Here is a 20,356-nt window from a genome sequence, read left to right on the forward strand (position 1 = left end):
TTTCTGTAGTACAATTAGTAATTACCTGAGTTCACTGAGGTTAAGTGTTGAAATACTCCAGAATAATCACTTGTTTTGTGAGGCATTCACGACTACCTCCTTCACTTCAGTCAGACAAAGTAACGAAGATAAAAGATGTTCTCGCTTAATAATGTGTGATGATAACCACGTAAACATATTGATCCGTGGTGAATGAAATGGAGGGCTTTGGAGGAGATTTGTTTTTCCAGCTTTACAAACAGTTTAAGACCGAAACAACAATGTGTGAATTCTTAAATTGAGTGCTACAGCCTTTTAATCCCTTTACGCTGGTGAATATTTAATGTGAAAGTAGAAAAAAAGATCCCATCCGCACTTGGAAAAACAATTAGGAGAAAGAGAGCAGGACAAATGTAAATTTATTGAGGTCAGCTTGTTTTTACTCTGGAGAGATTTCCTAATTTCTGGTAAAGAATTAAGCCCTGCTTTAAAAGTGAAAACAGATAACCCAGGAGACCAGGGTGCCGGAGCTCGCTCCATCTGGTTAACACTCAGAACCGTCAAGAGTTTGTTTTGTGTCAGCGAGAGTGAGAGAGCAACACAGCGGGAGAGAAAGACAGACAGACCGAGAAGGAGGAAGAAGAAGAAAGGGTGGCGGGGAGGAGGCCCGGGTCGAGTCCTCAAAGTGCCGGACTGTTCTACTTAAAGATCTTTAAATAGGGTGATTCACTAGAAGGGCCTGGCTCTCATCTGTCTCTGCTCTTGTTGAGGCGCCATGGGATAAACTGGGGGCTGAGCATCATGGGAAAGTGGGTTGGGGTGTGGACAGCGGGGCAGGTTGTGTCCACACTGCAGGAACAAGTCGGACTTACCCAAATGGCCCACGGGGGATCAATAAAGTTTCTTCATTAGCGAATCATTGTCCTACACTGCCACTGTAAAATAAGGACATAAGCAAGCATCATACATAAAACATAAGCCAAAGTCAAACCAATAAGATAATGGACGCACTGGAGCCAGAGCTGCTTTGAATGCCAAGACTCATTCATGTGGTTAGTGGACTCATTTACCTTCCATCTGAATTCTCCAGGACTTCCCGGTGCAGCTGATTGCCTCTAATTTCAGCCGAGCATCTGGGGAAAGGGGATTCATTGTGGAACAAGAGCGGAGACTGTGGGTCTGTGGATTGCCGCATGCCAGCTAAATGATCTCCAGTGGACGTAGGCTTAAATGGAGGCTAAATGGCGACGCCGAACGCTCCTCTATCTGAAGCTCATTATCCGCCTCTCAATTCCCCAGAGACCTGGCTCAGCCTCACGTCGAGCACTTTCCTGCCAGGAGGAGGGTGATTACAACATTTTGCTCGACAAAAGCTCCCTTCCCCCTCGTTTCTCTCATCGCTTCCTGTCTTCTCCCTCGCCCTCCCTTCCTCTCTGTGGTCCCTCTCCTCTGTTTCTCTTTCAGACTCCCTTCTCTCCTGCACCTCGCAGGCACCCCGGGCGATTCATACTCCGACTGATTTGTCTTTGTGTCCTGCCTATGATTACGACACTTAGAGACAGGCAAAGCCATGAATGGTATAGGAGAGTGTTTACTCGCTAACAGACAATAGTGAATAAGCAAGAAGTGTGAATCATGAAGTCGTCCAGACAACAACAACCACAATAGCAGTAACAACAAAACAAAACTGTATGGAAATCAAAAGCTGTTTGAAAGTGAATCACAGGAGAGCCGCAGAATGGCAAGCAGATGGGATAAACACTGATGTACGCACAGGGTATCATCCAGCCTGGGAGGAGTGGAGGCCTACGCATTTCTCTGCCAAGGCTCGATGTACTCGAGACCCAGATGGGCAAAGATGTCCTTTTCAGTCGTAGCTGCCAGGAACTCTTTCTAGAGAGAGGACAAACAAACATAAAGTCAGTGACTTGTGCAGGAATGTGCAGGAATTTGTCTCGGTGACACCGGTGCAAATCCACAAATTCTCAATTTTAACTCCCTGAGAATGTTCATGTCGCAGCCTTAACCCGCGCTTGTATTTGGACTCCTATCTCCGCTGCAAGCTGTCAATATCAATTTAGGATTTTATTCCCCCAGTTTGTGCCAAAGCTCAAACATGCAGTGACTGTGCCGATTTACATTTGACCGCCCACCTCCCCTTCCAACCCATAAACACTCTAACCTTGCTCTAAGTGATTGCACTGTTCAGCAGATGAGTATTTTCCCTGACAAATCACGACAGGGCTATTAACTGCTGGCCGTCTACCAACGCCATGCGATGGGTTATGTCTCCATAGGAGCGGTGACGAGGCCTGACTCACCTTGAGAGCGAGACAGCCCGGAGAGAGAGAGAGAGAGAGAGGGCTGTGATTCTGACACATCCCGCCGTCAAGTGCTAAACTGGACCTGACAAGTTGCGAAGAGACGGCGGAAAAACCAAGAGCACGTCCGCTCCCGCTGCCAGCCGAGAGGCAGAGATAACTGAGAGCAACTAGTTCGCAGCCAGGAGAAGGAAAAACACTACAAGGCACGTCTCCCTACATACTGGCTTGTTATTTATAATGCAAATGACAGGTTAGCCATGCGGCGGGGAGGTTTGGGTGAAGGCTGCATTAAGCTCTGTTCATAACACAGATCTTCTTAACCACTTTATTTGGAAGTAAAAGTGAAAGTGAGCACACTTGAAAGATCCATAAAAATCCCCCATCGAACAGGGAAACAGTGTGCACACAACAGTGGAAGTGTGGTAAGTCAACCAGAGAGTCGGCCTATAGATTGTGATGGTTTACAATAGGGACTGTTTGGGTGATCATTTTACCGTTCACCTTTGTTTTTGCTTCATTTTCACTCCCTTTATTGTTAAGCTACTCATGTCAGTGGTACTATACATGTTCTGGTACAGGTTTGAACAGTTTTACGCATTTTGATTTTATTGTAGGAAGTATTATGTTTACATGGAGACTAAACTAAAGGCTTTTGCACACCAATCTGTATTTGTTTTACATTTTGGTAAATCTGCACCCTGAAAAGTCTTGCTGCATCAGCTGCTAGCAGTTCCTGTTTGCACTCAGTGTGTTTACATGCAATTAAATAACCGGGTAATGCTTTATTTATGCTTGCCGCATCCACAAGGGTCGCCGGTGTCCGCACGGCTTTAAGTGACATCACACCATCAGACACGGCCCTTCGCGGGGGGTTCTGTGCAGCAGGTTCTCGCCTATCCGTGCACATCCCAATTTTTCTAAATACGTCAGTCAGCTTTCTCCAGTATGGTTTCTTAAATGTCATGTAAATGGTAAACCTGGTTTCTGTAATACGGGGTTAGAGAGACCTGGTTTCCCTGGGTAGATATCTCCTGCAGGATGCAGATTTCTCTGCCATGTATACAAGTAATAGTTTATTGTGATGGGTATCGGGATAACTCAATCTCTGGAAGGACCAAGTTGCAGATTTCAAAAAACTGCAACTTGCCAAAACTACAAAAATAACACCCCAGTTGTAATAACCCCTCCTATCCTTTAAGGTCCACTTCTGAATATCTGTGGACTCTGAGGATAGTTCTGTTTCTAACTCTCATTTCCTCTTGCACACAAAAAACATTTAATCAGTGCCGCCCAGAGAAATATTACCGCTCTTTTACAAAAAAACATTGTATTGTTAGTGAAACAGTATTGTATTTGAGTGAAACCATCCCGAGGCCCATTATGTGGTCCACCACTGCCTGTATTTTTCATTGTGCTCATAACCCTGAACCCATTTATTGCTCTCACCACTCAAAACACAGATCGCTGCAATTTATGATGCAGCGAGCTCTACTGTATTGGACTTACAGGTGATAAAAAAAGTGGAGGCAGGGAGGGAGGGAGGAGGAATGAAAGAAAACAGGAAAGAAAGGAGACCGCAGGACAAGGCTGATGTGATTTGGAGTAAATCCACATTTCCAACAACACATGGCAGGGCTTACCGGAGATCCAACTAAAGGAGAAACAGGGTACAGATGAGATTCTCACCATTACCAATTTAGCCATTGTCCTGGATCAGGACTAAAGCCCCCTCTCCGCTCCACTGTCCACTTTCCTCAATTCCTACAATCCTTACACGCCCTCAGGGAGACGCTGCTTTATTTACTTAGCACAACACAGTGTGGGCTCTCTGAGAGAAAAATCCTTATGTACCTCTGAGTTCTCCCCCGGAGGCATACACAGGGAAACTATACTTGAAATGGCAAAAGCAGCTTTTTGGTATATCAAAAGGAGCTTAGGGTTTAAGAACAGAGTGGCGGTTAATTAGAAGGAGAGGTTATCTGTCTGAGACACTGAAGTTCTTCTCAGTGACTGGCACGCCATCAGCAAACCGCGAGCCAGAACGGAAGCCGGGTGTGTTACTCCGAGCCAGTGTCCTTGACTTAATAAGCCGCTAATCAGCTACATGTTTCTCTGTCCGCCGCGTAATGACATCCCTCGTGGACGTGAACACATATCAGTTCCTGCAAAACATCTGCCCCTTCTCTGCTGCACGTCATCGTCTCTCCGCCACCCGGCCCACTGCTTGATGGATGGAGCTGATGGACATGGCTGCCTGCCCGGCTCTGGCCCGACTCAACTGACACATCAGAGAAGAGAGAGCGAGGCAGAGAGACAAAGAGACAGAGGGAAGAACCTGGAGCGCTGCTCAACGCTATCCTGCCAGCAAGCATTTGAAGGACAGAAACATGGAGGAAAGCTCAACCCAAATGAGCAAAACCACTGAAGAAAATAATATATAATATTACCCTGAAGTCTGAATATGCATATTATCAAAAGCTATGCTGTAAAGGAGCAACATCTTTTGTTAGTAAATTGATTTTTATTTCAAGTTAACATTATTTTTCAGCTCCATTTCAGAACTTCAAGGCTACTTCGGATGTGAAGTCTTGTGAATTGGTATGAGATGAAAGAATGAATGTCCTGCTGAGTCTCATCAAATTAACATCCTGGAGAAACATGGTGAGCATATTAGCTTATTTCCCATGTGCATAGGTTAACACCTAACCTGACCCTGTCAGATGGTTTGTTTCACAGAACTGTCTGAGAAGCCGTCTTTGGAAACTGTTAGGTAGGCAAAGGTGCAATTTGACACTTTCAAAAAAATACTTGTCAGGTGATTGGATGAACTATCTGTCAATCAAATTAACGAAAGCCGTACTTTACACCTTCAGCGCCGTTCTTTGCTCTTCTTTCAATGACGAAATAGTCTTCAGTTCTAATATAAGTGATGCTATTGCAACATCTACGCTAACCTCTTCAGGAGCCGCCATCGGTGTTTAGAACGAACGCCTCTCTGTGTCGTCTCACACTATAGTCTCACCGTCTTAGATACGTAAGCCACAGCTGTAGCTGCAGTAGCTCCTCACAGGACGCTGATTGGTCTGTTGTCTAACAATTTCGTCGTCTCTCCATTTAGACATTTTCGTTGGCGCCATCATGTAAATGACTCTTCTTCTTCACCCTTGGATGTTTGTATTCTTACGGTTTCGCGCCAGTTGCATGGAAACGTCATCAACACGACTGTTGCTACTGTAACACGTTCACGTTATAATGTAATAATATATCAATGTTTTACAGCTTGTTGCGCTGTCCCCAAGTGGCCAAAAATCTATTAATGCAGGTGTAAAATGTTTTGCAGTACGAGTCATTATTAACAAACCCAGTAGCTATGAACAATTGATTTTTAGATTTACACAGATTTGTGGTCATTTTGCTGTATCCACATATAGTATATTGCAATGTTAACTTTTAGTGTGTACATTTAAAATACTAAACAAGAGACAGAAAGAAGTGATATGATATGAATTATCTTACATAAACATCAGACAGAGAGAGATATCTTTAGAAACACAGTGAGACAAAAGAAAACAGAAGTCTGTGAAGAGACCCAAGGTAAAGGTCATGTGGTGAAGTATGCAAAAAACAACCTGAATGCCATGCAAATTCACTCTCTGGTAGTGAAATGTATCTGAACAAAAGCCCCAGTAAGTGTGCAGTCATCTTACTTTCAGTACCGACTGTCTGCTTGGCCGCAACAGAAATGGCTGCACATCAAGAGCTCAAGTATTGAGGTCAGACTGAATGGCAGATGCACACAAAGCTTTCGAATCACTTTCAACATGTATTTTTACGGGTCTAACGGTATTTTATGTTTGAGGACATTCGCCTGTATAGAAAGAGTCCAAGGTACACTTCCCTCAGAGAAGGCACACTCGAAGGCAGAAAGAAATGCGATGTTTTTTTCACCGGAATTTCAGGTTATCACATCAGCTAATGTTCTCAGTCTCCTTTTTTTTATTTGGACTTCTCTCACTGACAGTTAGAAACGGATTACTTTATCGCCAAGAGATCAAGAAGAAAAATCCTTTGATTGCCTTTAAGTTAATTTGTCTTTATTGCAGCACACAGGAAAGGGCTGACAGGCGCAGAAAAAGTGGGAAGTCGATTATGCCCTAGTGTCTTCCTCCTGCAACGATCCGCCGCACACCCACACTTCCCCTGTGCTCCGGTCGGCGAGAGCTCAGCTCACAGGACAGCCGGAGCAACCAGAGAGGGCACAGACACCTCACTAATCACACCAGCAATTAGTGCAAGCATCATAAAGCACTGCTGCCTATAAAACAGCTATTGAGTTTAGTGTTATCGTCATTACCTATCCGTCCCCAGCTTGCTAATCAGCCCGTGCACTGGGCGCAGAGGCAGACGGGCAGCAAATAATGAATTCCTAATCAGAAACAATGGGATCCTCACTCCACGTCCCCGGTGTTATGGCTCTCTGCTCCCGTGGAGGAGTAAACATTTGCAAATCAAAGTTATTTAGTTGATTAGGCTGCCCAAAGGTAATGAACAGATACAGTAAAGAGTCTGAGAGAAGTGTAATAAAAGCTCTATGTTTTTCCAGCGTCCTTGTGATGTTGCCAAAGTAGAACTTCTAAATGTATGTTTTCAATTTGCACGTCATTGTCCTTGAATGAAAGGAACTGGAATGAAGCAATGACAATTTATGACTTATTTCTTCAGCATGTTACGACGCCTGTTAGAGCCGTGGCAAAACTGCTTCTTGCTCATCATGAATGCAAAGAAACATGAACCAGGGGAGGGCATAACTTGAAGGCAGGCGGAGGAGGTGGGGGGGCATATGCATTGAAACAGACATAGGCCTACGGTATATACAGTAACTGTATGTATGAGTGCTTGAGTATCGTTACAGAATACTTTTTTAGTCTGACACCGAGGCCAGGCGCCAGGATGAAGTGACTGAGATGCGGCTTTTTGAGATTGTGAGGGGGCAATTTTTTCGAATCGAATACAGTTTTCTTCAGCACAGCGGGGTCGTTTGGTTGATGAGGCTTTGTGAGATTCCTGCAGCACTCGCTTGAGCAGTGACTCTCGGCCTCTGCAGTGTGGCTTGTAGGGGAGAGGAGGGCAGATAGCGGTCAAGGCCAAGGACACAGCGGGGGTACACACAGAATCTGGATTAGTGGCATGCTCATCACATTTCAGCCCGGTCGCATGAAAAGGCGTGTGAATGACACAGTAATGCTCAAGGCGAAAGCGTGCAATTAGAACGCTGTTCTTGCTTTAGGTGTGTCATGCTCATGCCATGTAGTCTGTACTGTACTTATGATGGGCGGGAGGTTGAGGTGGATAGGTCCAACAAACACAGGACTTTCAACCAGGAGACCAACTTTTTTTGTAAGTTACGTTACGTTTGTCATGTGTTTTTTCCGTACTTACGTTATGTTGTTTCTGTACGTATTTTACTTAGTTTACGTACTTATTTTATGCCCCACCATGAGGTTTTTCCTAAACCTAACTAAGTGGTTTTGTTGCCCGCTGCTGGTACTGCACCTTAATAAACATGTGTAATATTTATGCTCCAGCGAGGCAACACGTGACACTTACACGCTACAGTAAATCCACCATTATTATTTTTTCTTCAAACTCCACAACACAATTATAATGATAAGGTATTAATGTATTAATTTAAAAGCATTACTTCAGTTTTAATACCAGAGAGGACAGTTACTAAAAAGTCCCTTTCAAAGTGAAATTATTGACTTCATTATCATTCTCCCTGACATACAACGTGTCAACTTGGACAATTGTCCGAGGAAGATGTTTATTTGTTGCCCTCACCCGTTTAATTTACATTTATTAGCTGATCATCTTCCTGAAGTTCATCGCTGAAGTTTGGAGGCATCTCGTGAACTTGAGTCGTATGAAGCTCTCTGTAATCTGCGGAGCCTGTAATTGTAGCTTGACTCTTCCTCATATGGACCCAAACAGAACACTCTTCTTATGATAACAATAAATTAACTTTCTCTGCTCCACTGAAGCCCATAAATAATTAATTGGTTTGTTGAAGAGGGGCCGGTTTTGCATGACCAATTTGCTTCCTGCTCCAGACAGTGTGATCGGATGCTGCTGCCTCAGCACTCCTTTCATTCTGCTCAATTAAAACGGCACATTGGCAAAATATGAGCTTTTGTTTGGGAATCTTAACGACACGGTCTCGTACTGATATGAGCCAGGATCTTCTGAGTCATTTGATCGGTCACACCACTGGAGGAGCAGTAAATCAGCAACGGGATTGGGCAGGAATATGCTGTACCTGAAGGTTAGAAATGCACGTTGTGACCATAAAACAATTCCAAAAGTAAGTTGTTATTTGTTGTGATAATAAAGTCAGCCATCATTACTTATATTTGTTTTGCTCTTATACTGTTGTACTAGATGTAACCTGTTGCAGGTTGAAAATACAGTATAGTCATCAAAATGCCTTTGAAATGAAGCTTATGATGTGAAACTATTTAATATATATAAGATCAATGTCAACGTGTAGTGTGCCAACACGTTCTCATCCCAACTCGTCACATTCTGACGCTTTGTCAGACCCCTCGGTGTCACTTTACAGTCCCATTAAATACATGCTTAATGTTGTGAATTAAACAAAAACACTTGCTTAGGTTTAGGCAAAAAAAAACACTCAGTCACAGGCACAGTTTGCGTTGGCTGAGTGATCTTTTTATTTACTTATAATGTAATAAAAATATATTTTTTTATATAATATAGTAACATCGGAAGCTCTCTGTCAACCCACTGAAGCCGTTAAATAAGCACTTCTGTTACGTCTCAAGTAAACAAACCACGTACCTACAGTATCAGCTGTGCGCTCGAGATCAGACTGGAGACGAAACCACTTAAAAGATGGGTGATACTCGCTATCTTCCTACGTTTGCACTTTTTTTAACAGAAAACACATTTTATATTATGATATCTATTGGAAATGTCATAAAATATAGCCAACAGCAAGTGGGAATATTTCAGACAATCTCCCTCCAGCCAGCTGTCACCTTGTTTATGTTTTTGTAGTGAAATGAGGAGGTATCGTGTAGATAACTCTTCATTTCAACTTCATGAATCAGCCGTTCTTCGTCCATTTCGGCGCTTTCAAATCGAGCGACAGGAATAAATAGAAACAGGGTGTGAAAAAGTTCAGCTCTAAGCGCTATGAACATTTGCTGATTGTAAAGTGAAAGTGAAACTGAACGCACGGGACATGACCAGCGGTCTCCTGGATGAAAGCCCTGTGTTTGTTCTACTTTTACAATTTCATGTGTTCAAGATTTTTAAAGGATAATGTATTCTTTGTGATTACAATGCAAGAAATTGTTGTTTGGAATTGATTGTTGATTTATAATTATAAGCTAGCAAGTACTACCGGCTATGCAGAACTTTTTTTTTTTTCCCAAAAGCTGTCAAAACCAATTTCAAACAATTTTTTTGAGACTGAAAAACGTCCACATTTACATGAGCGAATTTCATCTGTCGATTGCTGACTGTGATCAACCAAATATCATTAAAATATATGCGCTCCTACTGTCAGTGTATGCGTTCAGTTTGATTCTGTAGCCACAGTATTGGCAGTGCTGAGAGCACGACACATCAATCATCCAGCAGGTTTGTCTGTGAGGGCACTCAGGGTTCTATTTTTGTGACAGTGCATCGGTGGGCTTTGTGTCGGCCTTTTTGCCAGATGCACATAGCTTTATTTTCTTGATGGTAGTCATTTTGTATTTTGGTAACTCACTGTGATGGCGAATGACCCATTGGGGAGCCAAAGGTGCAATATAGTGCATGTCAGTAATGATCAAGCACTGCTGGGTAATTTGGGTGTCGGGGCCCTGGACTGTGTGCTCACAGAGAGACTCGGTCAGACTTTCATGGCAGAGGAAGCATTTTCTGTATTTGCACGGCTTTACCAGCGCTCATATCACAAGATCCCTAAACTTCTGAATAAATGACATTTTTCATTCCAATTGCTTTATCCTTCCTGGCTGTGCTTCTAATTCTTATCATCCAACACTGAACTGCCGATATGCGTCATGACTTAAGAGGCTGGCAAATATCCTCCTTCTTTTTCTCCATCATTGAGCAGTTTCATGCATTAGAAAATGGTTCTCTTAGGATCCAGGAACATGTTGCCAAATGTGCTATCTCCCTCCCACGCCAATTTAATTTAAGGTACCATATATTTACCTCAGAGTCCCACTGGGAGAGGCTTTTTGTGGCAGAGAATCTTTTGTGGTGGATTTTTGCTCTGAACTATTCTCTCCATCTCTAAATTGTCAGAGCGCGGTCGCTCAGAGCCGTTAAAAGGAACGACAAGAAGTGATCTGATTTGTCATGACTCATGTCAGGGCCTACACTGACTGATTAATGTATTCCTCCTAATCGCACCCTCGTTCCAACACAGAGTCATCGAGGCCACAAGGTGACAAAAAAAATCAGCTGCCACATCCTGTCCGCCTGCACCGTTACAGAAATAGAGCTCTGGATGAACTTCAGCTTCTTATCTTTGCTTTGCTGTCTCATATTTCACCCAAATGAACTGTAGTTGTTGATTCTGCAAACAGAAAAATGCCTCACCTCCGTGCAGGAGGGCTCTCATCAGTAAACAGTGTTCAGAATAGCTCAGATACAACCTTTTATGAACCGGCTGAATCATCAATGTATGACATAAACAGGGCAACAGGGTTGCCAAACAGACATTTTTATATGAAACATTTATACATTTTTAACACTAGACCCGCCAACAGGTCAAATTTACACGCAGCTGTTTTTCAATTGTATGTAACTTTGTTTCAATAAAATATTCAAGACCCCAATCTGTGACTTTTCCTAAAGTGTGATGTGTAGCACCGGCTATTGTCAAAAAATTGTCAAGATAAAGCCAGATTTTTTTTTTAAATGGCGGTATCACTTCATTTTACAGGTCTGCAAATTTCATGGTAATTAGGTGATAATTAGCAAGTAACCGATTTGAAATTTCTTAGGAATTACTGCCAAATTACCCCAATATTAACCTCAAAATGTATCAAAAATGACTTTATTATAAACATTTTTTAATAATTATATGCTAAAATAGCATATAATCTTTAAAATAAGGCCCTTAGGCTTGAGAAGCGGCTGCTCTTCATCGGAGGTGGAAAACCAAAACTGATAGAAGACACTTTTGATCAGGCACAAATCTCACATTGTGTGACTTATTGTCTACAAGCAATTAGCTTTGTATTCTTTTTCCCTGGAAATGTATTAAATAAATTATCAGCTATTTATTACTGCTTATTGAGAAATAGCGGAATATAATTATTAAATAATGTGTATAATGGATATAAAATAATAATGATAAAAGTCCAGAGTCAAGTCCCAAGTCAAGACAGCCAAATAAAGTCATTTTTGATAAATTTTGAGGTAAATAATGGGGGAATTTGGCAATAATTCCAAAGAAATTTCAAATAGGTTACCCATAAAGCAGGGTATGCTTTAGGGCGTGGCTACCCTGTGATTGACAGGTCACTACCACGGCGTTGTCCGGCGTTTTGGTTGCCTAAAAATGTCTTATTCAGCATTTGGTTGTACTTAGCTCCACCTTCTCGTGTCACTTCTGGTTGCAAAAAAACAAGATGGTGACGGCCAAAATGCCAAACTCAAGGCTTCAAAACAGCAGTCCACAAACCAATGGGTGACGTCACGGTGACTAGGTCCATTTCTTATATACAGTCTATGGGACTAACTAGTTAGTTTGGCAAATGCATGTCTGGTTAACATTTCCACCACCAAAGAAAAGCAGTGCATCCCACAGAAGAGCACTGTTTGCACTGTTTATAATGTAGAGTTATAACACGATGATTGTTTTCTTTGGCTGTTGTTGTATTTTCGTGAGCTATTAACCAAGTAATCATCTGATCTGACAACAATACTAAGTCACCAGTGAGGGGAGTCACTGATTTGTTTCATATATTCAGTTTAAAGAGTCTGTGTTATAGATTTGTTTGTACATGTACTGAACAGCTCCTGCAACATCTCCTTTTCCTGGTATTCTCCAGTGAAACCAGCCGTGCCTTTTAGAGGGCACGACAGCACAGAGACCACAAGATAAGCCTGAACCACCCCAATGATTGTTCAGTCGAGTGTCCCTGTAAATAAATCATGGCGCAAACTGAAACGGGAGCCCCGGACGGACGGACGGACGGCTGCCTGTGCCACCGCAGGGGCCGTGTCAATTAATGTTACATGGCAAGCGGACACGGCCCAACACCGGGCCTTTCCTGAAACCTTCTGTCATTCACTTTCATCAATAATGGAGCAGAATCTGTCTCCTGAGTGAGCCGACACCCCGGTTCAGCCCAATCCACCATGCAGCCCCCCCCCCCCGTCTCTCTCATTATATTGCATTCTTTGTCCTCTCCTTCCATCTAGCAAGTTCACAGAGTCAACTCATTTTTTCTCTTTACGCTGTAATTTCAGAAAAATAGATTGCAGGTTGCAGAATTTAGGGGGTATAATAGCCAGCTATTGAATTTCATTTTTTTTTTAGTGATGCAAAATGCAGGCTCAATAGAATCTATAAATACTTCCTATCCTTTATCTTCACCCATTAAGCAGTGATAACAGGCAGTGTGTGGGTGGATGGGAGGCTGGAGAAGTTGAGGCAGAGTGGGTGAGGTGGCGATGGTGAAACGGGTGACAGGGGTAAAGAGGGGGTGGTGAAGTACAGTAAGTGAACAGATAATATACATGCAATTATCCTGAATGTCTTTTCTCTTCTTTTAGAAATGTTCCCTCTCACCTATCTGTGTCCATCACTCTTCTTTTCACCCCTTAATTCCCTTTAATTTCAGTCTATTTTTCAACACTTCCACATTCCCTCCTCTATCATTACCCCCCTTCTGTCAGGCAATAGCTGTCAATATGATTTATCATTGATGCTAACTGATGTAGTTGTCCCCACTGTGAAGGCTGATTAGATGACCATCCTGCTGACACAGCCTCGTCAGGGATAACAGTCTGCGGGAACGGCGACAAAACCTTCCCGTCTCTTTCCTTCTCTCCATGTGTCACTCTATCCATCTTTCTCTCTCTCCCCGGTTTTATTGTCATGACTGTTTGCCTTCCCTTAGCACATTCCCACATCATGCCTCTTAAAGCTGCACAAGGCAACAATTTTATAGAAAAATATACTTGTCCTGTCAACATAAATCACAAATTGCAGCTACAAAACTACGTCCCCTTCCGTGTGATTTTTTTCGATTTGCCCTGTTTGCCCCAGGAAAAACTGTGGTGTCAGGCATGAACAGAATCTTTTCCTACTAGGGTGATGAATTGAAACATAAGACTGAAGTACAAACTATCTGCCAAACAGGAGTGAGAAATACTCCATCTACAGAAAGTGGAAGTCAGCACTGTTTTTTTCCCTGTTTCATCCCTTTGCTGTCATTTGGTATGAAGCATCACATGCTACCACTTCACTGATGGCATTTAAACAGTTTCTGTTTAAAACCAGCATGTAGCTGCCCAACGCAGCTTTATTATTGTTAATTTATCATTGGCCCATTGGCCCAATGCCCAATACAGCTTGTCGTGAAGGAGGCTAAATAACGCTCCAAACTTGTGCAAAATTTTGGCGAGGAAAAACTGGCCATTTTCAAAGGGGTCCCTTGACCTCTGACCTCAAGATATGTGAATGAAAATGGGTTCTATGGGTACCCACGAGTCTCCCCTTTACAGACATGCCCACTTTATGATAATCACATGCAGTTTGGGGTAAGTCATAGTCAAGTCAGCACACTGACACACTGACAGCTGTTGTTGTCTGTTGGGCTTGAGTTTGCCATGTTATGATTTGAGCATATTGTTTATGCTAAATGCAGTACCTGTGAGGATTTCTGGACATTATTTGACATTGTTATGTGTTGTTAATTGATTTCCAATAATAGATATATACATACATTTGCACAAAGCAAGAATATTTGCCCACTCCCATGTTGATAAGAGTATTAAATACTTGACAAATCTCCCTTTAAGGCACATTTTGAGCAGTGAAAAAAAAAAAGCATTACTGAAGAGCCTGATGGAAAATATAAGATATGGAACCTTCTCAATCACAACTTCAAGTCAACGCTAAATGTGGCTCCTTTACTACAAATGTAACAAAATACATGTTAAACTCAAAATGAAATAATAAAGACAATCGTTGTTCCAGTAAATCAACTTGTGAACTCAATACTGCTGGACTATTAACTGGCTCTGTAACACGAGGCTACGTCCATCATAGAGCACCATTATTGCATCAGCCCTCCCACTTCACACTCCACAATCATTCCCATTAAAGTCCCTTAATTGTTTCTCTGACCTCTATGGGGAACGACCCAATCACATGGCAACTGTATCCCGAAATGGAGGTCCATATTTGCATTAGTCACTTGTCACGGGGGCGCCATTACCTGGGTAGTTGGAGCGAACAGGTTTCTTGTTCAAGGGAAGGGAGGACAAAAGAAGGGTTCTCATGAATATCTTGATTTTTTTTAATGACCATGCCATCATAATGAAAGACATGTTGACAACTGATTTTAAGTTTCCAACTCTTCTGGTGTCCAACTACAACTCTTGCTTGAGATTTGCTGAACTAAAATGTGACATTTAACTTTTAAACTATAATAAATTCTAAGGTTTTGTATCTGTCCTTTGCCAAATGTTTTTTGTCAAAACAGTAGAGCACAAATCATGAAGGATTGGTCAGAAAACTGCAGGAGTGGAATCAGACGTCACTGCGGCAAACACCTTGACATTACACTCAATGAATGCTGTCACTGTATAATCCATCATACACACATGCTGATTTACCTGTCTTCAATCATTCCAGTCGGCTTCCGTCTTACAGTCGGAGCCTTTCAAGACCAACTCGAGGACAGAGCAGAGAAAATGTCCAAACTGGCGTGATCAAAGCAAATCCCTGAAGTGAAAAATTCCTTGAACCCCTTTTTGACTGGCAGAAAAAGAAGAAAAAAAAAACGGAAATATGTGCAGGCTTTTACGGGGAACCAGCAAACCCCTGTCTTTGTAATGCTGAGTGGCAGCTCCCTCGGAGGAGAGCAGGGTTCTTAATCAGAATAAATGCAAGAAGACACTCAGACCTGTTGCGTGGTTGTGGCATTAACATGGACAGAGAATCGACAGAGGCTTTCCAGCCCTGTAGAGGAGATCCTGATTATCGCACCTGCACACAGACTGGAAGCAAATGAATCAGTGGAAGATAACAAGCAGGCCGAAGTGCAGCAATAAATGATCAAAACAGGACGTTTCCGACATGTGTATGGGGATTGAGCTTGAATGAAAGTAAAAGTAAAAGATCTTTCTTTGGTGCCTATAAACGCAGCACTTACAGTATATTGTCCCCACGGAAATGCTTTCTTGGCAAGTACAAAGACCTCATTTACAGCTGGTAATACAATCTGGATCTGGATATACTATCTGGCTAATTAACAATCTGATGGTATTTGTTGTGATCTGTATTCTGTCTGTATTGACTAAATGCTATTTTGGATGAGCGCTGTGCAAAGAAGGTGAAAAGGTGAAAGTGAAAACAAGGGACATTTAAGATGCACAGTACACCTTAAACGTATTTTACTTTGCCATGGAAGTTATAGTTTATCAAGCAGGATTTTAGCCTTTTGTAAACTAATCCATGCTACCTTTTTATCTGAGTGGGAGAAAATTAACTTTTCTTGGACTAGTGCAGTGCGCGTAAGGGCCGACTGTTTCGCCGCCAGAAGTTCTGCTTGCAGCGTTGTCAAGAAGCGCGATATGGCTGCTTTTACCCGCCAAGTGTGAAGTTGATTGGATGAACGGTTCTCGAGATATGCGAAGGGCAGTCATACATACACAGACAGACAATAAAATAATACTTCCTTTATAGATAGATGATGCTGCTACAGCGTCACCTATTGGCCAAATGGCACCAAATTTCCAATGGTCACTCAGACATCATATCTACCCAAGTCCACCAAATGTGGTCCAAATAGCACAAAGCGTTCAGGAGATATAATATTTTTTGTAACATAAACCCCGCCCACAGCACTTGAGGTAAATTTTTAGAGCCAGCTATAGCAAAACTGTATGGAACATCAAAAATAAAAAAAGTATTTTTTTCTGGCTTGGTCCAGAGATGATCTGTACCAAATTTGGTGACGATTGCTTAAAATTTGTAGGAGAAATTAGATTTGGACAAAATTCGAAATGGCGGAAAATCAGTCTCGACGTAAATGGTCGTGGCTTATATAGATAGATTCGTCTTTACCACAAAATCCAGGACAAATTTCTTTTGTTTCCGAGACTTACTGTTACAAAAGTTACAGACTACAACAAGTTCATTGTTATGGCACCACCATCGGGCGAAGTTGCACCACATTCTACCCTGCGCTCCCTTGGGTCCCCAGCAATACACCCGCCAAGTGTGAAGAAGATCGGATAAGCGGTTCTCAAGATATGTGAACAACCAGAGGGACAGACAGACGGAGATTCCTGGCTTTATAGTTTGACGTGTGATTGTACCATGGTCATTAGTGGACAAGTAAAGAAGCCATTCCTTTCTCCAATCCATTCTTCCCCATGTGTGCAGTCCAGATAAGGATGTGTGATTAGCACTCAGTGACCAGAAAAAAGAAACCTTTGTTCACTGCCATTTTTGACCACCTTTGGCCCAGACATATACTGCCACACATCATGGCAGTGACTCAGAAAGGGACCAGGAGAGTCCAGTTGTTTAAACCGATCAAGTTCAACCCAAGGTGTGCAATGGGATTGACAGCAGGGGATTGTGGTGGCCGGGTCAAATTGGTTGTTTTATCCCACAACTGTGTTGTGACATTATCTTGCTTCTTGTGACCTGAGCCACCCGACATCTATCATGTTCATCTTCCAAGGGCGGCCACCCACATCTTCAAAAAAGGCCAAGCAGCAGCCAAGTCTTTATCAGCTAGATCAGGCTTTCAAACCCAGTCACAGTAATCCTTCCTTTAATAGTGTGGGGGAAATTACACACCTTACATGAATGTGGTAAAGTAGCAACACATTTGCAAATAGTGCTTCTTTTTTGCAGGGTTGGGTTTCTTTTTTTTTGGTCACTGCGTATCCGTGTATGCATTTAAAACAAGACAAAGAGTCTACAGCCATGTTAGTGTCTATGTGAGGCTGTTTGAGCCAAATGCTAACATGATCACAAAGATAATACTAGCATCATCAGAACAGTGTGATCTGCATTTGCATTTATCACAATAACATCCAACGAGTGGATGCACTACTTTGAGAGGGCACATACACTGAGAGGTGGCATCTCTTTGCAAATAAAGTTCAACTTTGCATGTAAACTACTTATTAAAAATCAAAACAGTGTTTTTGAGAATCGATACAGTATCACAAAATATAATATCACGATACTCAATATTTCCGATATTTTCTTACACCCCTTGGTAAGTATGGTGTTTGTTTTGATTAGTGAAACAGGAGAGAAAAGTATTTTTATATCATAATTATCTCACATGCAAATCACAGCTTGCAAATTTGCCGAAACTAACAACATAAATCACTTCTCCTTTGTAAAACTAAGTGCTACACCATCAATGCCTTTAAAGATAAACTGTCAGATAAATAAACTAGCGTGTTGCCCCTGTGACAGCATGCTTTCCTCCCCACGTTGGGGTGTGGCCTTTTGGAACAGATACCAACACTTCTGCATTAAGACACGGTGGAACAACAGTTCATTTCAAGCATACTCTAGCATAGGATCATGAAGTAGCAAAGCAAAAACAAAACTGTAAAGAAAGCCGAAGCAAACAGCAGCTTTAGAGGAAAGCAATTGTCTCAACAGTAAATACTAAGAGCGCTTCTGGCAAAACCAAAAGCTCCTGGCTTCCACACCTGCACATCCACATTTTCTCACTTCACTTTCCTTCCACAAATTATGACTGCAGAGATTTCACTGCTGGCCCGGCTCCATGCTTGTTCTGAGTTTGTCGCCGCAGATTGCGAGAATGCACAGGTTTGCAAAATTCAAGATGGTCCAATTTCCCAAATCCTATTTTACAAATCCGAATGAATCTTGTAATCTGCTATTTCCCGTTCTTATCTCACGGCTAGGTGGGAGCTTCTCTTGGAACGTGAGACAAGGTTTTATGAGAGAAATCTGGAGCGGACGGCCTGTAAATATGAGATATGTTGAGCTTCTTTAAATCCTGTAGTCTGATCCCAGCTTAAGAAGCAACTCCTGCTCTGCGCCAAGATGTCTTCATGCAGTATATCGCTCTACTTTTATTAACTGCCCAATTTTTCCTGGACAGCGTCGTCACATCACTGTCCAATGTTTCTGCGAGTTTCTTGTTGGCTCCAGAGATGATAATGGCCCATTTCATGATATATGGCCAGAAGTAGGGGACACGGGGAGTGTGTTATTACCCGAGATGACGTTTCTACCTGCAGTGATGACATTGATGCCCGTGGTGATGACATTTCTATCTGCGGTGCTAATGTTTGCACCCACAGTGATAACTATTCTACCCACAGTGAGGATGTTTCCAGCCATGATGATGACACATCACATTCCCATGGCCATGACATTTTGTTTTGTTTGGGGTTTTTTTTTGCAAAAATTATCACATCTCTCTCTACAGTAATGATGATTTAATTTGCAGGGTTTCACGTTTCTCCTCTCATGGATACTTACTGATTGAAACACACTAGGAATAGCTTTTTGGTATGGCTGACTCCAACAGTGTCATGCCCATTAAACTTGAAATTTCTCAAATTTTTGAGATTTGATGGCTTTAGAAAATCAGATTTTTTTCCTAATTTCTTTACTATTTCTATTTTTTTCCTTTATTCTTTCTCTATATTTTCTCTGTGTCTCTGATAAACAGAAACCCTCCTCTATGGGTATTTGGTTCCTTCCAGCTGGAGCACAAATACTAAGCTAAACACAGCACAGTTTTTACAGTCAGTATACAGCGTGCAGTACATCCAGGCCAAGACTTCCTTTTCCATGCGCTGCTCATTGTTTAGTCTCCGAGACCGGAGTTGGAGTTGAGTGACGAAGTCTACGACCGCAGCCCATTCGCACGGAATGGCGTGTGAATGCCACGAAAATGCGCAAGGCATTTAGCATGCAATAAGAACGTCTTTCTTGCTTTTGGCGTGTCATGTGTACACCATGTAGTGTGTACTGACTGCAAGGTAATGCTTCATGTGATTATGCTTCACTCAGAGTTAGTAACGTAGAATAAAAAGCAGTGTTAGAGACCGTTTTTTTTTTAACGTGTTTTGTAGTGACGTTTGTGACATGTTTTCAGTACATATTTTACTTAGTTTACATACTTATCTTAAGCCCAACCATGACGTTTTTCCTAAACCTAACTAAGTGGTTTTGTTGCCTCAACCTAACTTCGGATGTTACCGTAGTTTTGTTGCACGGCATACAAATGACACACGAAAAGTCTAAAATGTGTCCTCATGACACGCGGAATGTCCGTGTAATGTCGTGCTATTTATACGCCTTCCCGTGAGACCGGGTTGACGGCCGGATTGTTTCACAAGTAGCCAGTTTACAAGCTTATTTTCAACCAATAAAAAGCGAAATCATCGTCAGACAATAACCGGTGGGTTCCTAGCTTATATTTTGGCCAATGCGTTCTGCTTCCTTTGCTCTCCACACGGACTGTTTACCTGCATTCAACCAAAGCCTGCTTGAACATGACTGGTCAATACTACTCACACTACAAACGGAAACCTCCAATGCCAAAGTCTTGTCCCGTTGCCTACAGATTCTACATGTGAATGCAGAATCTGTTTATAGAGATTATTCGCAGTGTGCCCATTATACTATACTTCTCCATTTGTGTGACACAAACAAGCTTAATTCATACAGAATAGAGCAATGTGTTCTGTCAGATCGGGTGCTTTAAATACGTTATTTAGCAATCTTCATGATGAGGTAAACTGTTCATGTTGAGTTTTGA

General features: G+C 42.2%; 1 protein-coding gene across 1 annotated transcript in view; it reads right to left on the reverse strand.

The window, feature by feature from the left end:
* Positions 1 to 391: 391 nt before the first annotated feature.
* dntt (deoxynucleotidyltransferase, terminal) overlaps positions 392 to 20,356 on the reverse strand; it is an 86,806-nt gene continuing 66,841 nt past the window's right edge. Inside the window, exon 11 of the mRNA XM_037781412.1 lies at positions 392 to 1,872. Within this exon, the coding sequence (XP_037637340.1) occupies positions 1,786 to 1,872 (87 nt within the window). The 3' untranslated portion in view covers positions 392 to 1,785. The remainder of the gene's footprint in view (positions 1,873 to 20,356) is intronic.

The sequence above is a fragment of the Sebastes umbrosus genome, chromosome 10 (genome assembly GCF_015220745.1).
Source record: "Sebastes umbrosus isolate fSebUmb1 chromosome 10, fSebUmb1.pri, whole genome shotgun sequence".
In the NCBI taxonomy this organism is placed as follows: Eukaryota; Metazoa; Chordata; class Actinopteri; order Perciformes; family Sebastidae; genus Sebastes; species Sebastes umbrosus.